The 20906-nt window shown below is 48.1% G+C and overlaps 2 protein-coding genes across 2 annotated transcripts; one reads left to right on the top strand and one right to left on the bottom strand.

Moving 5' to 3' along the window:
* Nucleotides 1-12175: 12175 nt before the first annotated feature.
* PNPase (polyribonucleotide nucleotidyltransferase 1) lies at nt 12176-14890 on the top strand. Its single transcript, XM_001357909.5, has 4 exons — nt 12176-12423; nt 12487-12906; nt 12957-14177; nt 14239-14890. Exons 1-4 carry the CDS (start codon nt 12284-12286, stop codon nt 14765-14767), a joined length of 2310 nt encoding a protein of 769 aa, XP_001357946.2. The 5' UTR covers nt 12176-12283; the 3' UTR covers nt 14768-14890.
* Gcn2 (eukaryotic translation initiation factor 2 alpha kinase Gcn2) lies at nt 14794-20823 on the bottom strand. The gene is made up of 10 exons (XM_001357908.4): nt 20476-20823; nt 20212-20384; nt 19635-20140; nt 18951-19578; nt 18316-18891; nt 18061-18249; nt 17502-18003; nt 16397-17449; nt 15368-16338; nt 14794-15296 (listed from the first exon to the last, which is right to left on the bottom strand). Exons 1-10 carry the CDS (start codon nt 20530-20532, stop codon nt 15170-15172), a joined length of 4782 nt encoding a protein of 1593 aa, XP_001357945.3. The 5' UTR covers nt 20533-20823; the 3' UTR covers nt 14794-15169.
* Nucleotides 20824-20906: the final 83 nt, after the last annotated feature.

Raw genomic sequence — 20906 nt, 5'->3', positions numbered from 1 at the left:
TCATCATTTTGATGTTTTCATCAACATTTAACCTCGAACACCTTTTGGCTGTCTGCTGGATCGTTTTTCGAGCCGCAGAGCAGAGCCAATAAAAGTGCTTTTAATTATAAATTAAATATTATGAGGCAGTGGAAGGCTCATGAAATCTGACCTGTCGACTGCAGCAAGCCCGAGGACAGGACAGACGAGGACCGGACAGAGCCGGAGGCCGTTAAGTAAATGTCAGTGGCAGCCGGCAGCAGGCGGCATGCAGCAGGCGGCAGGCAGCAGGCGAATGTCACTCAGGTCAAGTCGAATGGCCAGGGCCAGCAGCTAAAAGCCAACAGCAGACGACAGCAGAAATGGGACTCCACCTCTGGTTCTGGCTCTGGCTCTGTTTCTGTCTCTGTCGCTGTCTCTGACTGTGGCAGGCACTCACAAACGAGGCACGCGGCGAGGTACAGTTGAGTCCGGCGTGTAGAGCTGACATGCATATGCATAAATTTGAAAACGTTTTATTTACTCCGACGCTACGCTGGACGTTGAAATAACTGAGTCAATGTTTGCCCTCCCCGCACACCCCCCTCCCCACGCCCCACCATCCTTCTCCCGAAATAGCTGCAAATCGACCAAAAGAACGACAACTCTGGCCAGGAATACAACGGGAATGAGACCTTGACAACAATGGACACGTCATCGTTTGGTTCTTATGTACATTAGGGATAATCCAGGGTCTGCTTTTGTAACACTTATTTGTAGGAAAATGTATTGGGAAATACAGGGAAATTATATTCTGGTGTCAATTATCTCTAAATCCACAAATTTGAACGATTTGTATGATCTATTAATGAAAATTGCGTAAAAAAAAGACAGATCCAGTGATTAAATAATCCAATAAAAATATTTTCCTATTCCTGCAAATTTCCTATGATCGCTTGTTATCGAATTTTGTATCGATAATTTTCCATTATTTGCTAAATATACATTTTAGATTCAAAGGATCCGATTTTTTAGGTGTATACCCAAACGGCATAATACAATTTTTAATTTATCGAATTTTTATCGATTAGTTATTGATTTTTTATCGATTAAAATTGTATGATATATTAATTGTTCTCGTTTTTGATATTCCAATGTAATTTTATGCAAAACGATTGATTTTTCAACGATTATTTATTGCATTATTATCGAATGGGTATCGAGTGGTAATTAATCGACTGACAACACAGTATACCATCTCGATCGTTAGATAATCAAATGCATTTATATTCCAAATTATTGATTTTCCAACGATTATGTATTGATAAATTATCGATTTTCGATTGTTAATTAATCGATTGACAACACATGATGTTATCGAAATTCCAGTTGGCGGTTTTTTGTGTGGGTATAACCCAAATACATTTTCTGAACATGTTGAAATCCTTTTTGTGGTGAAAAATGTTTACCCAGGCGTCTACTCCCCCCCCAGCGACTGCCACGACATTCCGCACGTACATAAATTTTATTTGTGGATTTTGCTTAATGCAAATGCTCAATCATTTCGCGCCGTTGGGTGTCTGGAATTGGGGGGGGGGGAGGGGGAGGGGCTCCCTAAATTGATGTACGACAAATGTGCCAAAAAGAATGTCAGAAAGAACGTCAAGGAATAGCAGGTAAGACGCAGAGACAAAAAGGGAGACAGTCAGGGGGAAGGGGGAGGGGAGAAAGGCAAGAAGGGGAGACTAAAAAGGGAGACAGCCAGAGAGAAAGTCCTGTGGCAAATGTGTCAAAATTTATGAGCTCATAAAAATTGCAAGCTTCGAAAATTCGTTACGTTCGAGGCTGATGACATTCGACAATTCGACAGGACCTCCCCCTGCAGGACGAGGGGGGGAGCCTGTCTGTGGGGGGGAGAAAGAAACTTTCTTTTTAGCCACTTCGAGTGGTTCTCCCCCCATAAACTTGTCAAATGCAACTGCTGCAAAAAATAACCCCGAAAAAATATATAGAAAATCCCCCGCACAAAAAATTGAAAGTGCAACCGAAAGTTTTTCCTCTCTGAAAGAAAATATGTTGCTAACAAGTTTACTGTTGTTGTTGCTAATCGCCTTTCGCCCCGCCCGCCTTTCAAAGAGTGTTGCCAACTGCCACGCCCAGGGACAGGGAGAGGCGCCCCCCCCGCCTCTCCTTTTTTTTATAGGCGTCGCCTGGCAAATTACCTAAAGGAAAAAGTTCAGTGTGTGTGTGTGTGTGTGTGTGTGTGTGTGTGTGTGTGTGTGTGTGTGTGTGTGTGTGTGTGTGTGTGTGAAGAGTCAACAAAAGTCCGTTTCGTTGATTGTTGCTGCTGGTATTTCTGCTGTAAAATAAAACAAATGTTGTGTCTGTCTCTGTGTACATGTGTGTGTGTGTCTCTGTGTGTGTGTGTGTGTGTGTGTGTGTGTGTTCAAGGGGGAAGGATAAACATAATGTCAACGTTTTAACAAAAGAGCGAAAACTTTATAGAGAGAGACCCACAGAGAGAGGGACCCACAGGGAGAGAGGGACCCACAGAGAGAGAGGGACCCACAGGGAGAGGCTGCAGGACGCAGAAAAAACAAATGTTTAAAAATTTATAACAATAAATATCAACAAAAGTTGAAACTGCAGCACAAATGAGGCGCCGCCCCACTGCAGAGACTGGAATGAAATGCTTTCAAGGACTGCCATTATCGTCCTCCGAATCCTCCAAATCCCACACAAACTGTTTTTTTTTTTTTGTTGAAAATCCGTGAATTTTCAGTTTAAAGAATGCTTATACGGGAACGTGTTTGGGTTTATATCGTTTACATACTCCAAATTTATTTAGATATATTCCACTCTTTGAAAGCACGGAGAAGTGTGTCAAGGTGGAATTTGAGGCTGAATCGAATTTTAGCAGGCCATCGTATGGGTTCTCTGCGCGAATGGGAACGATATTTACATATATCGAATAGTTTTGTCATCGAATAAGCTATGAAATGGAGCTTCTATTTTCGATTAGTGCTCTCAGAATCGTTTTAATGATTTTGATCAACCATTATTGATTTATATCGTTAATTTATGATAATTTAAATCTATTTTCCATCGCTTACTGGAATTTCATTTATCGTTTATCGTTTATCTCAATTTCGTTTTATTGACTGTACATTTTTATTGATATATTTTAAAATTGTGTTTCAATTATCGATTAGTGCTCTGAGATTAGTTTTAATTTTTATCGATAATTTAATGCGCAGAAAAATCATTTAAATCGATTTTTATCACTTTCTTGAGTTTCAATTATCATTTACCTTAATTTCGTTTTATCGATTGTTATCGATCATTTATTATTGCCGATTATTTTATTAATTTTGTTCTTTTACCAAAAAAAAAATAATTAGATACAGAAAATATCATTTATATCGCCTTTCTATAGTTTATTGACAGAAAACAAAATGATAGATAATTTGACATCATCATCATCGATTAGTGCTCTAAATTTCATTGTATTCATTGGTATCAACCATTATCGATTTCTCGATAATTTACGATAAAAAAAATATCATTTAAATCGACTTTCCATCGCTTGCTGGAGCTTATCTGTAGAAAATGGAATGCTATTCACGCCCATTGCTTTTTCATCGATTATTTATCGATTTAACATGAATACATTGATTTATCGAATACATCGTTGGGTTGTGTTTATAATTATCTAGAGTAGCTTTTATCGAATGATTTACGATTATGATAAATTTACTAACGATCTCTGAATGAAAATGAATCAATTTATGGATTTCCTTTCGATTTCTGATGAAAAGTTCATCGATTGTTCATTTGTAGATCCAAGTAACACGAAATCGATACATTTCGGGTGTTCTATAATAGTAATCCCTCGAATACCAACACCAGACACACCCGCTGTCCCTCTGTGAAGGAGGACTGAATGCATGACACCGATGAATGCACCACAGAATCGGAAAACATATTCCAGCTCTGAAAACTGTTGCCCTTCCTCCTGCCATGATTCATGTATAGAAATAAATGACAAATGGAATTCTGTTTGGCAGCACAACAGCAGAAAAAAAGGCAAAAATATTTATGGAGAGAAGGTTTTTTTTTGTTTTTTGTTTTTTTGTTATGAAGTGCATGCGCGGCGGCAACCAGCAGCAAAAGCCAATTAATGGAAGCCCGAACCGAGATAAGAGTTTTCGCCAGAAGTAGATAGCCCCTGAACCCGCCCCCTCGACCCCTTCACCCCCACCAAAAAATTGCAATTGACAATTCCACACATGAATGAGCGACCCCCCTTTCTCCCTCTCTCTCCCTTTCTCATCAATCAAAGAGTCTGGCAGTCCAACGAGCTATCAAAAACACGATTATCGAATAAATGTGAATGAATAGGTATGTAGGAGGTCGTATATGGTCGTGTCTTATCGGGGCAGACCCCGTGGAAGAACAGATAGATTCTGGAATTCTTACCTTTTTCTGGGGTTTTCACTCCGAATGTATCTATCGATTGGTTGGATACAATATATCTGCAAAAAGAAGCATTAAAAAAAGATTGAAATTTGCTTTGATTTGATTACAATTCTCTCTGTCTCTCTCTCTCTCTCTCTCTCTCTCTGTAGCAGCTTGGAAAGAGACCACCCAGGGATTAAGGCTTAAACAGCGAAATTCTTGGTAACCAAGGTGACTCCCCTCCCCTCCCCTGCCCCCCCTCCACCTTGCTTTTTATCCCTTTGCCTTGGCGCGGCCGCATTATTGTTAATGAATTCTACACGTCTGTGTGGATGGGCCGGCCGGGTCTGGCTCCTCTGGGTCCTCCGAGCCTGTTCTCCGACCGACAAGTTTTTTGCATACAAAATGTTGCCTCGCGTTCGGCGTACCCTTTTCGTGCCCCCGAGTCGAGTCATAATCAATTTGTAATGATGCTGCAGGGGCACGAGAAGTGGAAGTGGAAATGGAAATGGGAGGAGCAGCGAATGAATCGATGGACAGCATCATGGGGCAAGTAGTTTATTAATTGCTAAATGAATTTAGTGCGGAAAAACGTTTTTAAACAAAAAACTAAAGCAGTGGAGGGTTCAAGAGGAGAGCGGAGAGAGGGCGGGGTGCAGTAGAGGGTTCAAGAGTAGAACGGGGAGAGGGCGGGGTGCACTGGAAGGAATGATTTGAGCTTCAAGAGAGATCGAGAAGGGGGAGCGTGAGTGAGGAAGGAATGAGCTTTTGGAAGCGTCGGAGGGGGGGAGTAATCGTGACAGAGAGATCCCGTATGATGCAGAAAAGCCCGCGATCCCATGAGAGCGAGACTTCGTATTAGTATCGCTGTCCCTTTCTGCCCAAAGGGCAAAGCATGGAAGAGAGGAATGGCTCAAAAGCAACGGCGCCTGGCATGTAGTGTGTGCTCTGTCGCACTCACAACGGAGATGGAGAGACGGGAAAAGGCAAAGCGGTGCGGGAAAGAGCCAAGGACTGCAGGAAAGCCAAAAGTTCATTAAAACTAAAATAATTTCCAAATATTTTTAACTGATCTTTAAATTCCTATACAAATGTGATCATTTATTTTTTAATTCATTAAAATTAAATTAAACTTAAAAATTACAATTATTTAACAAATTTTATTTTCTTTTAATTTCCTTCTAAAAAATATGCATTCTTTAATTACAAAATTGTATTAATTTATTTTAATTTTCTGTTCTTTTAATTTCCTTTTAAAAAAGGCTATGCATTCCCTTGACTCTAAAAATTAAAATGAAAAAATGTAATTTATTTATTTTAATTTTCTTGTCTTTTAATTTCCCTTAAAAAAGTGTTTTCATTCCTTCGACATTAAAAATTAAAATTAATTAAAAAATTTAGTTTTTTTAATTTCCCCTCAAAAAACGGCAAAAAAAATTAAAATTAATAAAAATATTTATTTTAATTTAATTTTCTTTTAATTTCCCTTAAAAAAGTTTATTTATTACTTCGACATTAAATCTAAAAATTAATTGAACAATTTTATTTTTTTATTTAATTTTCTTTTCTTTTAATTTTCCTTAAAAAAAAGGTATTCATTGCTTCGACTACTTTCGCTCCACCTCTTTCCTTTCGTTCTCCTTTTTACCCTCTTTATTCTCGCTCTTCCTCTCTGTTCTTCCTCTATCTTTTCCTCCACTTCTTCTGCTTCTCCTGCTTCTCTCCTTTTCTCATTTGTTGCTGTTGCCAAGTCGCCAAACTTGGTCGAAACCGAGTGTCAAGGTGTTGGCCACATTGCAATGTGCTGCTGCTGCCACTTTCTGCTGCCACTTTCTGCGTTCCAGCGCGGGGTTCAATGCACAACTGATGGGTCCTCCCCCCCTCCCCCCACTCCCCGCTCCCCGCCCCCCGCCCAACGGACAAACGAGATTCACCTTTTTCTCTGGCTCCGTTTTGGCCGTGTTTTCGTTGCTAAAAGTTTCAATGACACTTTGCATAATTCTTCTGCTGATGGATCATGATGGGTGTGGACAATGGGGAAAATCCAATTTCTGGACCGCCCTCAAAGGCACCATTGAAAAATCATTCCCAAAAAACAGGGCAAAAAAAAAACGAGAAAAAAGGGCAAGCACTTCCGTCAAAAGCAAAAGGTGCACCGCACCGCCTTCTGGGGGGGGGAGGGGCTGCCTCGGCCTTTAATCAAAACTGAAAAACAAAGCGAGAGACAACGGTAAAAAGCGTTCGAGCGGCATAAGCCACCGAAACGGATGGGGTCAGGGGTCAGGGGGGAGGTAGGGGGTAGGGAATCCTAGAAAAATGTCAAAACAACTTTTATTTTTTACGATTTTTCAACGAGGGACTAGGACTGGGCCCAGCAGGGATTTGGGTTGGTCTTTTGGGGGGATTCCAGGGCCCGGGGCCTTGGGTCTATCAAAAGAAATCACAGCCCGCCCGCCTTGAAGGGCCAAGACGCCCCCCGCTTTGAGCCAAAAACTTTATCAAGGTCATTTACAGCAGGTTGGCTTCTGTCTGAGCCCCACACCCACAGCCTCCCCTGTCCGACTGTCAGGTCGGCTGTCTTGTTGATTAGCCTGAGACATTTCTTATCAAAACGAACGCCACCCCTCTCTAAGAGGATTGGGAATCAATTCTGGTGCTCTACCTGGGGGGAAACTGCTCCATCATCCCGCATTCCCCATTTGGGATTCCCTAATGAGGTGGAAAAGTTTTTGCCACACTACTCTTAAACGGATGCCAGGTCATGCCCGTCTGTTCGGACGTGTCTGGGGAATGTATCTCCAATTAGGTGGACCTTCGTCAAGTGATGCAACATCCGACGTTCACACGTGACTGGCAATTAACAGCTGGTATTCTGAGTGTCCACTCGCTTAGGGGGAATTTTTTCGAGGGCTAATCAGCGGCACTTTTGTAAGGGGAGTATTAAAGAATTGATTCTGTGCTATTTATGGAATATTCAGTCGAAATTTATTTGAAGAAACACTTCTGGGCATTTTGATGACCTCTTCACCTCCACGAAATCGTCTTCTAGGAATGTTTCTGCCTCTTCTCGCATTTCCCTTCCAAATTTTCCCACACACACGACTTTTTCCAAGTCTGTCTTGAAGAAAAACGCTCCTAAAAGGCACCCAAAAACCATAAAAAAGGAAAATCACATTTCCCAAGGGTGGGGCGGGGATTAATTAGATTTTGAAACAGAAAACACAAAAGGATGACCAGGACAATGGCTTTGACAGGAGGTACAACAGAAGGTTTTGAACTCCTTCTTTTTTTGGTAATCCAAGACCCACGAAAGAGAAAGAAATAAAAATTGATTTAAGCTGATTTTCAGGGGCACATTGAAGGGGCTGTGTGCCACGCCCACTGTCGCTGTTGCTGCTGGTGTGGCAATTAATATCAATTCCCGTTTGGGCCATTAACACGGGCCAGCTGAACATATTGGCTAACAAGTGTCAAAGTCGCGCCAAATTAGAGACCGAAAGGCGACGACGACGACGACGACAAGGATGATGATGACACGGCACGCGGATGGTTGGAGCGATGGAGGGTGGGGTAGGGCGTGGCTTTGGACTGCGATTGGAATTAAGGATTGGTACCCCACTCTCTCTCTCTCTCTCTCTCGTTCGATATCCTGCCAAGAGAGCAGCATGTGGCCTCCCCCCACCCCATTTCTACTTTCGTTTTTGGGTTCTCGGGGTCTTGGCCCCAATTGATAATAATATTCGATTGCGTTTTGTTATTTGCTTTTGGGGTTGGGCCCTCCCCCCCTGCCCCTCCCTTTTCGATAGTTTATTATTGTCTCTGGGAGAACGAAAGGGGAAGCGGAGGGGTTCGCCAATGGCCTACGTCACCCCATGGCCCCAACACTTGTATCCTTCTCTCTCTCTCTCACCCCCGCTCTTCCATTCCCTTGTGACGCAAGCCCGTTTGAGTGGCAATAGTTTTGACAGTTGAAAAGGGCGCCGCATGGGGCACGTCATGTAGACACTTGTAGACACCACGTCATGGACGTTTTATCCGTCCTGCCGACGACGACGACGACGATGATGCTGCTGGCAAAGCCAAAAAGCGGAAACGTTTATCAGCCAAAGGCCCAGGCCCTTTAAAGACCTCGGGGTCTCTCCCTCTCGCTCTCGCTCGCACAGCGGCGCTCCTCCTTCCAATGACGTCCACAGACGACATCCACAGACGACATCCACCATCCACCATCCACCATCCAAAGAAGAATGCAAAGGAGATAAGGAATAACGAGAAGAACAACAACTACAGCGCTAGGCAAATAAATATCGAAACACAATGAACTACACGGCACGAGGGTCGGTCGAAAACTATTTTTAAACGAAACAAAAATAAAAACCATTTGTCAGAGAGGGCGGGAGTGGAAAGTGCTTCTGATTTTGATTTATTGTTCAATTAATATTAGTTCTTTCGATGGATTTTATGTTTATTTATAATTGGGAAAACTAATGGGGAAGTGGGGGAAATACGGGGTCTTTTATTTGTTTAAAAATTCCTCAACTGCGGGAATTCTTTTATTAGAGTTTTAAGGTATTGAAAACAAAGGGGAAAAAAGAATGCTTTGAATGGTATTTTGATTATTAATAATTTTAACGAATATTTTTCAATATTTCAAAGAGAATTCAACAACATCCTCGGGCTAAAATATCAAACAATCAGGGAAATTTTTGGGAGAAAGGCAAAAAAGAGGTTTATAGAAAATATCAACCCAATAGATTTGAAATTTTGGACACCACAAACATTTCCGTTCGGAAAAAATATTCCAAGAAACTATACGAATACGTTATAGCCCCTTAAGTTCTTTATGTTTCGTTTTCATATGCCAAGAAATTACAATCCGCCCCTCGTCAAAGGTCAATCGTAGTATGCGCATTGATGACAACAACAGAACGCGACGACAACCGGAAGACCGTCTAGCATAATGAGTTATAAATATACGTAAGCATATGCACGTATGTGTGAGTGTGTGTTGGTATTGTATACTCCAATGTGTATGTGTGTGAGTGTAAGAACCGCAAACGTAGCTGATAAGCGGCTGAAACGCCAACGCATTGCCTGATGGGCTTTCACTTTCGATCGGCAGAAAAGAGTAGTGCAAAAAGAGAGCGTAGTGTGGGAGTGTGGGAGACGGCAACAGTGTAATTGCAGCAGTGGGAGAGTGAGCGAAAGGGGGGGGTCTTGCTAGACACCACATCAAAGGCATTGCGAATCGATTGGGATGGGGGCACTTAATGGAATTAACATGCAACAAGAGTAACAGCAACAGCAACGGCAGCAGCAGCAAACGTGTGTAAATTACGGTAAAACACTTAAGCATTAAGTAATGCAGCTGAGTGAGAGCGAGCAGGCGAGCTAATGAGGTGTGACAATTATAACGGAACAGCTGAACAGAGAGAGAGAGAGAGGGAGAGAGAGATCCTCTGCACGCGGTAGAGGAATGCAGAACGCTGTCTGGGTCTGGGTCTAGGGCAGGTGCGGGGAGTGGTTGCTTACCTTATACGACGTTTCTTGAACCGTTTTATGCGCTGTTCGTTAATTGGGAATTTTCGCAACAATCAGCTGATAAGGGAGTGTGCGTGTGTGTACGTTTGATAAGAGCAGCGGTACCGTTTGCACCTTTCCCTCTCTATTGCTTTCTTAGTGCGAGCACACAGCCAGCATAAACAATTTTTGTGGCAGAAGAAGAATCTCTCTCGTGGTTCGCCGTCGTCGTCGCGCGACAACGCCTAGAAGGCAATTTTCCGGCTTTTCAGGAACGCGGTGGCGGCTGCAGCGTCAGCTAGGCAGCGGCACGCTTTCTCGCTTTTGGCTTTGGCTTTGCCTTTTTGATTTTTGCCTTTGGATTCTGGCTTCTGGCTTCTGCTTTTGCTTTTGCCTGGTTTTGAGCGGGCTGCTTTTGTTGTTGGATATACTAAATTTTTTGTGTTTTTCTTTTCAATTTGACCGCATTTGTCGAATTTGGTTTTCTTTTTTCTTTTTGTTGTTTTGCGGCTCTCTTTGGCCGACACACACACAAACACTGGCACAGCACAGCACAGCACTCACACACACACGGAACTCACGGGCGCGCGGCTCACACACAAACACACCGATACACACGGCGGGCAGCGAGAAGAAATTTTTACGGGGCCGAAAAAGCAGTTGACGAAATCGGCTTGATTGCGGGGGGACTGGAACACACGGCACACGAGTCGTTGACGAGCGGGGGGTGGTTCGGGCGCAATTGAACTTATTTTTGCATACGATTGCAATACACGCGTCTCACTCGATTTCTAGTAAATCATCCGCGATGGAGAAGTGTACGGGACCCCGCGAAGTTGTTTTGCCACAAGCTATCGGATTTATCGAAACGAGCTTAGCCCACTGAACCCCCCTCTATTTAAACAGGTGAACAAGTTGAGTTGAACTGCCGGAAATAATGCTGTATGTGAATTCTTCTTGCATATTCTTCTTTCCTCTTTCCCTATAAACAAAATTACCTCCATATCTTTCAGCGGAACTGCGCTAAAATTCTTCACGCTTCTATATTTTCGTGGCAATATTTAAATACCCGCCCGGTCGACAATGGGTTAATCAGTGTCAGTCCATATGCTTCGATTTTGGACTTCCGTCGAATATAACTAGCTAGGCAGGACCCTCAGCTCTGCCCACATACTTTTATCCGATTAATGAATCAATTTTCTACTGACTGGCTTATTTTATATGCTCGCTTTTATTGGATTTTGTGTTAAAAAGGTTTTAGCGAAAAAAGTCGACAAAAAAAACGCAAAAAACTTAAGTGTGTATGGAATGTTGCTGGTCAACAGGTATGTGATATGAGTATGGGTCATTTGTATACCCTATTTCCTTTAATAAGGTTAAAATTATGTGTACCATGACTTCTTGGATGGAAATGTTTTTGACTCATGTGTATCCCGATCCCGATACCTGTACCTGGTCGCTGTAAGAAGACCTACACTGACTAGTTTCTGCATATATGATGACAAACATATTCTCATTTCTATAATATCCATTTCCCCAGGGTATGCAGAATGTTGCCCATGTTGCTGCTCGATTTTTCGGCACATGAGTCTGGCTCAAACAACATACAATGGTCAGCAATAAAAAGCAGTCTGGAATGAAACTCATTGTTGCTACCGATTCAAAAGGAGCAAAAAAGAGAGCCTTAACCTATATGAAGAGAGCCAAAAGAGCTAATGACCGTTTTGAAGAAAGCAGTTCGGCCATAGATACCGATTAAAAATATAGAAAATTTGTTATACTTTTTTTAAATTCAGCTTTTTTTCTCAATCTAGCTTTATTTTACACAAATATGTTCAGCACTGGTTGAAAGATTCGAAACATTTTGGTCGCATGGTAAAGCAATGGATCAGGTGGGTAAAGGTGAATATTTTATATATCAGCCAAAGTCCATTTTAGTTTTGCCTACCTCCATTTCATCTAAATCTAGTTCTTAACTTTGAACTCACTCAGATAATAAATAAATAAATTAATATATTGCAACACCTCTTGTTTTAAATATGTGTATGTGATCGCAAGGCAAACGTATATTAGGTGGGGCAGAACAACCAGCTGTTCAGCCACACACATGTTGCACACTCTACCTTATGATTAGGTGAGCATTTCGGTTTGAAGAGAAAATTCAATAAAATATCCGAAAAAACAGCCATGATTGGACAAAGTTACAACAAATAAATCTAAGCTGTTTTCATATTACACTGGATTCCATGTATTTTATAACTGCTCCACAAAAGGTCATCAAAAAGTCGTTGCAGCTGCCACTGCCGGCAGATTTTAGGTAACGCTGTCGCCTGGTTCCCGCTGCCGAACCATGATTTTCACGAGGAAAACACTGAAATTGCTAAATTACCGCCTGAAAAGCATTGCCGTCGCCCGCCTAAGTGCCCATCGATGCCTCCAAAGCAGCGCCAGCGGAGAAGTGCCCTCCGTGGAGGTGAAGTTCAGCAATGGGTGAGTGTCCATCCTCCCAGACGGTGTCCCCACGTTCAAGATAACATCTTTCTCCTTCAACAGACGTAACATGAGCATCAGCTCGGGGAAACTGGCGCGCTTTGCCAATGGCACTGCCGTCTGCCAGATGGGAGACACCGCCGTGATGGTTACAGCGGTGGCCAAGCCGAAGCCCACCCCCGGCCAGAACTTTATGCCGCTGGTGGTGGACTATCGCCTGAAGAACGCCGCCTCGGGGCGCATTCCAATGAACTTTATGCGCCGCGAGCTGGGTCCCTCCGAGAAGGAGATCCTGTCGGCCCGCCTGATCGATCGCTCGCTGCGTCCGCTGTTCAACAAAGACTACCGCACGGAGACGCAGCTGGTGTGCAACATGCTGGCCATGGACGCGGTGCACTCGCCCGACATTCTAGCCATCAATGCCGCCTCTATGGCCCTGTCCCTTAGTGATATACCCTGGAATGGACCGATTGGAGCTGTGCGGTGAGTGGATCAGCATCCGGAGTAGAACCATTATTGAGTTTCTGTTTCAGGGTTGGCCTTTCCGACGGCGAGGTGCTGATCAATCCCACCCGCCGGGAGCTGCAGTCCTCGCAGCTGGACCTCGTGGTGTCGGCCACCAAACAGAACCTCGTCGTGATGCTCGAAGGCAAGGGCAATGTTGTGTTGATGCAGGACCTCCTGAAGGCCATAAAGCAGGGCACGCGGGAGGCACAGTTCATCATCCAAGAGATCGAGCGCCTGCAGAAGGCCTACGGCAGGAAGAAACGCGAAGTGGAGTCCCCGAACCGAGTGGATCCCGAGCTGCAGGAGGCGGTCCGCAGCATGTGTGAGATGCGGCTGCGAGAGATCTTCCAAGATGCTAATCACGACAAGATCTCGCGCGACAACGCAGTAAACGAGGTGCGCTCGAATGTGATCGACAAGGTGTGGTCCTCCTATCCGGACACCGAGCCAGGGGTGATCGGCGAGGAGTTCAACCAGACGTGCCGCTCGATCTTCCGGGAGCTGATCTTCGAGCGGAATTACCGCTGCGATGGCAGGGACTATGATACGCTGCGGAACATCTCCTGCCAGGTGGACATGTACAAGCCGCTGCACGGATCGGCCTTGTTCCAGCGCGGACAGACGCAGGTCTTCTGCACCGTGAGCCTGGACTCCCCGGAGAGTGCCATGAAGCTGGACTCGCTGGCCGCCCTGGACAGTGGCGGTCTCAAGGCCAAGAACTTCATGCTCCACTACGAGTTCCCGCCGTACGCCACGGGGGAGGTGGGCAGGATTGGCCCGCTGGGTCGGAGGGAGCTGGGACACGGCGCCCTGGCGGAGAGATCTCTGCTGCCCACATTGCCACACGACTACCCCTTCACGGTGCGCCTCACCTCCGAGGTGCTCGAGTCGAACGGTTCCAGCAGCATGGCCAGCGTTTGCGGGGGATCCCTGGCCCTGATGGATGCCGGGGTGCCGGTGAGTGCCCCAGCGGCGGGGGTGGCCATAGGTTTGGTCACCAAGTACGAGAACGACGACACCAAGCACCTGCAGGACTATCGCATTCTCACCGACATCCTGGGCATCGAGGACTACATGGGGGACATGGACATGAAGGTGGCGGGCACACGCAAGGGATTCACAGCCATCCAGGCGGACCTCAAGGTGCCTGGCATTCCATTGAAAGTGGTGATGGAATCGCTGCAAAAAGCCACCGATGCCAAGTCCAAAATACTGGACATCATGGCCGAGGCCATTCGAGAGCCACGGTGAGTGCCCAACGATGCCCTAAGGATCCTCCTGAATGCTCACAGACTTCCCTTCTTTCAGCAAATACCCAAAGGACAGCTGGCCCGTGAGCGAAACCATCAGCGTGGAGCCGCACCAGCGCGCCCAGTTGATTGGCCCCAGTGGCCTGCACATGAAACGCATCTACCTGGAGACGGGCGCCACCCTCACAGCCGCCGATGAGAGCCACTTCGCGGTGTTTGCGCCCTCCCAGGCGGCCATGGACGAGGCGAAGGAACTCATCGAGGGATACATGGTCAAGGAGCGGATACCCGACCTCGAGTTCGGGGGAATATACACTGCCAAAGTAACCGAGCTGCGGGACACGGGCGTCATGGTCATCCTGTATCCCAGCATGCCGCCGGCCCTGCTGCACAATTCGCAGTTGGACCAGCGAAAGATAGGGCATCCCTCGGCCCTGGGCCTGGAGGTGGGCCAGGACATACAGGTCAAGTACTTTGGCCGCGATCCCGTCTCCGGCTTCATGCGGCTCTCCCGAAAAGTGCTCCAAGGCCCGGCCCTGGGCATTCCGCGATCCCTCAACAAGGCGGCCGGCGAGAATGGCACGTGATCCGAAAATTGTTCAGCTCTTTGGAGTCCTCAGGCATACGCAACTTTATTTTGTAGGCTATATAAATTTGTGTTTTTAAAACTTGTACGTATATCAAATATATCGTATATGTAGATGACAAAAGAACAACCCATCAGGGAATCCGGGCATACACTTTGCTACTTAAACGTATAAATGTTGGACAATCAGTTCAAGTAAATGATAATCTTAGAATGTAAATCTTTGCGGGATAGGAATTCTCTTTTGGTGCGAAACGAAATGAAACGAAATTTAGATGGCATCGGGAACGCACAGCCTCTTAAACAAATTTAAGTAGAATTTTGGCCCATCAGAACATGTTTTTTCTAAACCTAATTTAAGCAGGAATTACTTGGTAATCCCTTCCTTTCTCTCCTTTGGGTTTCAGATAATCACACGATAGTAGGAATCGGATATGCTGTACAAGGCCACAATGGGTGTCTTGGCATCGCTCAGATAGTCCACAACTTCGTCGTGTATCTCCACTATATAGCGTTTGTATTTGGAAAATCTAAAACAAAAACAAATCAACCATTAGAACGCATTCTTTTGTGTGGTTTTGTGGCACAGAATGTGGCGCACCTTTCGATAACAAAATTAAATTCCTGTTCAGTCTCTTTCTTGCGTATCTCGCGCGGATTTATGGCACCCACAAAGGCATTGACCACCGCCGGTGGCAGCTCCACCACCAGCACCACGAACGACTCCTTCTTCATGAACTGGGCGAGGGTGGAGCCCATCTGTTGGGCCACCTGGTTCTCCAGCCGGCGCTTGTAGTTCGCCGTGGGTTTGTCGTGGGTGAGGAACGTGACCTGGACATTGGGCAGCTGGCTGTAGCTGTTCTTGATCGACACATTCGATGCGGAGGTGCTCAGGCCGTTGCCATCGCCTCCACGATCTCGGTTGCTGCTGCTGCCGCCGCCAGTGCTCATGTTGGACAGCTGGCTGGCCGAGTAGTCCACCGACGCCCCGTTCGCACTCTCGGCGCGAAGCAGCTTCTGTATAAAGTCCACCAGTTCTGCCCTGTTTACGTGGCGCTCCTGGAAGCGCTCTCTTTCGAAGGAGCGCACGCGCAGCGAGCCATTCTCTGCCACCAGGATGACGTGCAGGGCACCCAGTCGCGCCAGATCCTGAGCCTCATCGCCGGCACCACTGGCCGTCTCCACAATGCCGCACCTGATGCCCACCGACCAGAGCAGGCGCATGATGTACGTGACATCCTTGAGCGGTGGCCGCGTGCCGCACACACAGATGCCCACATCGATGGCCCGGCAGTCCTTGGCATACTCCACGCCCACGGCAGCCACCAGCTTGTCCAGCGAGAAGGACAGACCCGCTCCACTGAGCACACCACGCGGCGGCAGGGTCTGATTGTAGCTCTGCGCCTGCCGCTGGAACTCGTGGAGCATGGCATCGTAGCGCTCTCCCACCGCCAACACGGAGGGATTGCCCGAACGGTTCGGTTTCAGGTCGGCCGTCATTTGCCAAACGATTCCGCCGCTGCTGGCGCGCTCAAAGCTGATGGGCAGACCGGCCCAAATCTGAATAGGACACTGGGAAGCAGAATGGAGATTAATGAAGTCCTCGCTCGTGTGCATGCCCTGAACTCACGGTTACGCCCAGACTGTAGGCCAGCTCCACCACATTCTCCAGTTCGCGCAGTGCCCCGCGGGCCAGGGATGCCGCCTCGCCCTTGCCGCGCATCAGGGACTTCAAGGCGGACTCCTCCACGCTGCTGCGCGAGCCCGTCAGCAGGAAGTTGGCCAACAGCATGTCCATCAGAGTCTGTGCCGAGGTGCGTGACTTCTCCATGATCACCGTGATGCTGGAGTGGAACTGAAAGCGGGAGATGCGCGACTCAATAAAGTCCATGGTGCCCTCGAACAGGGCCGAATATTGAGATTTGGGAACGTTGCAGAAAATGAGAATGGCCCGGAGAAGATTCGTGTGGTTCATGCGGATGGCGAGGTTCCGTTCGCGCAGGCGCGGCAGTTCGCTGGTGATCTCGAAGGCCAGAGAGAGCAGTTCCGCGTCCACCAGATGGCTGCCGGCGGAGGGGGTGATGATGTCGAAGGAGCACTCGTAGTTCTGCTTCGGATGGAAGTTGAAGACCCGCTCCTCGCGGTACACACGATCCACGCAGTAGCGACGGATGAGATTCACCCCGTTCATGGTGACATGGCGGGCAAACTGGGTCCTCAGGTCGCACGGGAGGACCACCACGCAGCCGGAGTGGGTCATCAAGTGCACGGCATTGGCATTGGCGCTGGCGCTGCAGTTCCGCGACGAAAGCGGCGACAGCAGCGGCGAATCCACTTCGATGGCGCCGTGTTTGCGGAAGAGATTCACGACCTTGGCCTTGACAAACTCAAAGACTGGATTGAGGGACACAATGTCGTCGATGACGATGGCCGAGTTCCAGGACTTCATCGCCCGACTGCTGCCCAAATGGTAGGTGTGCTCGAGGACCTCATCGCTCTCCTGCTGCAGACAGCGGGCCACCAGATTCTTGTAGGCCTTGCTCTGGGGATTGGCCAGGGCATGGCGCAGCATTTCCTGCAGCTCGTTGGCCTCCAGTTCCGCCGGCGGCACCAGATCCGAGATGAGCAGCTCCTCAGCAGTGGGCCGTTGTGCGGGATCGTGGCTCAGCAGCCAGCGAAGCATCTGCAAGGGAGGTTTTCAGACGGGATCCAATCGGAAGGGTGGACTCACTCACCTTGACGGTCTTCTCGTATTTGGAATCCTTAAGCATGCCCTCGGGTATCGTTATGCAGGCATTCCTGAGGGCCATTATGGTCTGGGCCCGCTCCATGCTCGTGTCGAACGGCGGCTGGCACATCTCAAACAGAATGATGCCCAGCGTGTACATGTCCACCTTCTGGTTGTACACAGACTTGGAGGCATTGCCCGTCAGCTCGGGCGCCACGTACAGAGTGGTGCCCACTTTGCCCGTGCCCGTGCCGTCCTCGGTGCTGGTTATATGCTGCGCCGGCAATTGCGATGGATACTCGTGGGCCTGCAGGGCCAGAAAGCTGGTGGTCGCGAGCCCAAAGTCTCCAATCTTGATCTGATCGTGGGAATCCAAGAAAATATTCACCGGCTTGAGGTCCCGATGGATGATACCCTGCTGGTGGATGTGCGAAAGGCCCTCGGCGATCTCCCGAAACAAGCGCCACAAGCGATCCGTGTTCTCAAACAAATTGTCATCGATGGCGGTGCTGAAAGAGAAGGAATTTAGAAGGGGATTCATTGGGGGATCCTCTGCTGCCGCTCACCGCAGGGTGCACTTTTCACAGAACTCCATTTGGATGTACATCACTTGCATGAGGGGACGCGGCGAGTTGGTTCTGCCTCTGGTGGAATCCTCATCGTCGTTGTCCTCGTCATTGTCGTAGACAGCCACCTGACCATCCGAGTCCACAAACTCGATGCCATCGTCCGAATCGGAGTCCTCCACGGTGGGTCTGCCAACGAAAAAACCACATGCTTTAAAGGGGAACGGACTGGAGAGGTCTGCGATCGATTTTTACATGTAGGCATTCCACATGCTCGATGAACTGTCCTCCTCCTCATCCTCTGTCACGGCGATGCCCAGTTGCGGCGACTTTGCAGGCTTCACGCTCAATTCCTGCTGGCTCTGCGACCACTCGCCGCCCAGCAGTTTGTCCATTTCCGCTGCATCGGCATCGTTCACGCTCTCGATCCAACTGTTGAAGTACCGCACCACATTCTCGTGGTTCAGGCGCGACAGCAACTCCACTTCGCGGGTCATCTTCTTGTACAGCTGGCGACTGCGGGCGGGCAGGGGTATGCGCTTGATGGCATACTCCCTGTTGTCCAGGATGTTGCGCACCTTCAGGACGTCCCCGAAGGCGCCCTTGCCCAGATACATGAGCACCTCGAACTCGGTTCGCAGGCGGGACTGGCTCAGAGCCAGTGTGGGTATTTGGTAGGGCATGGGCGGCCCTGTGCGCTGTGCAGGAATGGGGTTCCTTTGCTGTGGCAGGAGCTGCTGGTGCGGATGCTGCTGGCCATTGTCCACATAGAAACGCAGGAAAGGATGCTCCAGCAGCTCCGAGGCGGAGAGCGTGCGATCGGAATTGCATCTGTAAGTACAGGCAGATTAGGAGGGGAGTGCATCTCAGGGCATTCCCTGGACACTCACTTGTCCACAAAGTCGCGCATCTCGTAGCTATTCGTTGGCATCAGTGCCTCCACCAGGGCGCCCAGTGCTGGCAGATCCCCTTGACTGCTGCTCTGTCCGGCGCCACCAATCAGCTCCAGCAGATTGGGCACCAACGAGAAGTCCGTGCAGCGCACCGTTCCCGTGTTGTCCATGAAGACGGTGCTGTCCAACAGGTGGCTGTGACAGACGCCCTTGTTGTGGAGGAAGACGAGGGCGTCCAGCACGCCGCGGGCCACCATGCGCGCCCCGTCCATGCACCAGCCCAGCGAGGAGGAGATGCTGAAGACACTCGTGCCCAGCAGGAAATCCTGCACCAAATAGACGAGCAGTCCCTCCTTCCGCTTGATGCACAGCACGCACTCGTATTGGATGAGATTCTTGTGCTGCAGCTGGGACAGGGTGGCGACCTGCTTCTCGATGGAGGCGATTACATCGTCGACGCGATGATTGCCCAGGCACTTGGGCTCGTTGCCCCAGTGGCACTTGCCGTTGCCGCTGCAGGGCTGCTCGATCTGGGAGTACTTGATGTTCCACTCCGTGATGTACAGCAGCTGGCCGCAGTGCATATCGATGCCCACGTAGGCGATAAAGCCGCGCTGCGAGTGGCCTTAAAAACAAACAAATAATTAATACTTTGGCTGCGGCAACGAAACCATGACCTACCCAAACAGCAGCCGCGTTGTATCTGACGCCCCACCTTGTGGAAATACAGTGTCTCTGTGCTGCGATGGTCCAGGCACTTGTTGGGGTACATGTGGCCGCGGTAGTAGGGCGAGGAGTTCTCCGAGCTCTCCGATGAGCTGGCATGCCGGTTGTTCGACTCGCTCATGCTGCGGCGGGGCTCACCGCGCCGCTTGGCCTCCGTTTTGAACATTTCCTTGCGGCGCTCCACCTCATCGATGAGGGTCTGTCGCTGAAGTGTTTCCTTTTGTATCTTTTTGTCCAGCAGCTCCTGTTCCCGCTTCTGTTTGTCCTGCAGCATTTGGTCGTAGAACGAGCCCTTGGGCGGCTTGTTGTGCTGCAGGAGGAAGGCCTGGACGGTCTGGGCCAGCTCGTAGATCATTACTTCGCCCCGCAACTCCTCCGATTGGGCCTTCAGCTGGCTCCGCAGTGCGTCCAGCAGCTGATCCGACATTCCCTTGGACTCCTCCAAGGCGATTTTTGGTGTTCTGCAAAGAACACACAAAAGACTCAGAATTAGCCACATCTTGGGGCACCTCTAGATTCGCTTTAATCGCACATTTTTGGGTACTTGGAGGGACATGTTACATGGAGTTTGGTGCACACATAGGCCTGCGTGTGCCCGTTGGACGAGTCCCGCAGCGGTGTCAACAGGATCTTAATGTCCGTGGGCTTCCATTGGTTGGGATCGCTCTGTGGCCGCAGATCCTCTACGTCGGCTCCAAAGATGGCCTGCAAATGAAAAACTCCGCAGTTATTTCGTCATTTGCAAAATGCGCAACAGCTTTCCCAACCCGACCGCCCCCACCATCACGCCACCCACCTTTATGACCTCCAGCTCCTGTGTCTGCCTGTCGCGAAAAGATTCCTTCGCTGCCATTTGTTCATCAAATCTCAATTGAAACTCAAAACCCCCCCTTGAAAGGGCTGGGAGTGAAAATACTGCAGAGTCGGCTTTCCGCCTTGTTATAATTTTTGCGGCCGGTGAAACGTTTGTTCTGCTCTAGCAGCTGTTTCTCCGTCAGCTGCGCTATGCATCACTTTGTCTCTGCTTTCGATTTGTAGCAGTTGCTAAATGTATTCCAATTGGATTTTTAAACAATTTTTTTGCATATTTATTCCAACTTGTTGCTTTTTTGTGATTTTTTATGGAAATTTATAGAATTTTTGTAGTGTAGAAGTGTGACCGCGGATATTCTGATAAAATATACCGTCTGACCCTCAGAAATATACCCAAATATACCGTCTTATTGT

The sequence above is a fragment of the Drosophila pseudoobscura genome, chromosome 2, assembly GCF_009870125.1.
Source record: "Drosophila pseudoobscura strain MV-25-SWS-2005 chromosome 2, UCI_Dpse_MV25, whole genome shotgun sequence".
Lineage (NCBI taxonomy): Eukaryota > Metazoa > Arthropoda > Insecta > Diptera > Drosophilidae > Drosophila > Drosophila pseudoobscura.
This window is presented reverse-complemented; position numbering and strand designations above follow the sequence as displayed.

Coding starts and splice junctions, on each gene's coding strand:
- PNPase (XM_001357909.5), top strand. CDS start 12,284: ATGATTTTCACGAGGAAAACACTGAAATTGCTAAATTACCGCCTGAAA. Junction 12,424..12,486: donor GAGGTGAAGTTCAGCAATGG/GTGAGTGTCCAT, acceptor CTCCTTCAACAG/ACGTAACATGAGCATCAGCT. Junction 14,178..14,238: donor GAGGCCATTCGAGAGCCACG/GTGAGTGCCCAA, acceptor CCCTTCTTTCAG/CAAATACCCAAAGGACAGCT.
- Gcn2 (XM_001357908.4), bottom strand. CDS start 20,532: ATGGCAGCGAAGGAATCTTTTCGCGACAGGCAGACACAGGAGCTGGAG. Junction 18,004..18,060: donor TGTGAAAAGTGCACCCTGCG/GTGAGCGGCAGC, acceptor CTTCTCTTTCAG/CACCGCCATCGATGACAATT. Junction 17,450..17,501: donor AATACGAGAAGACCGTCAAG/GTGAGTGAGTCC, acceptor CCTCCCTTGCAG/ATGCTTCGCTGGCTGCTGAG.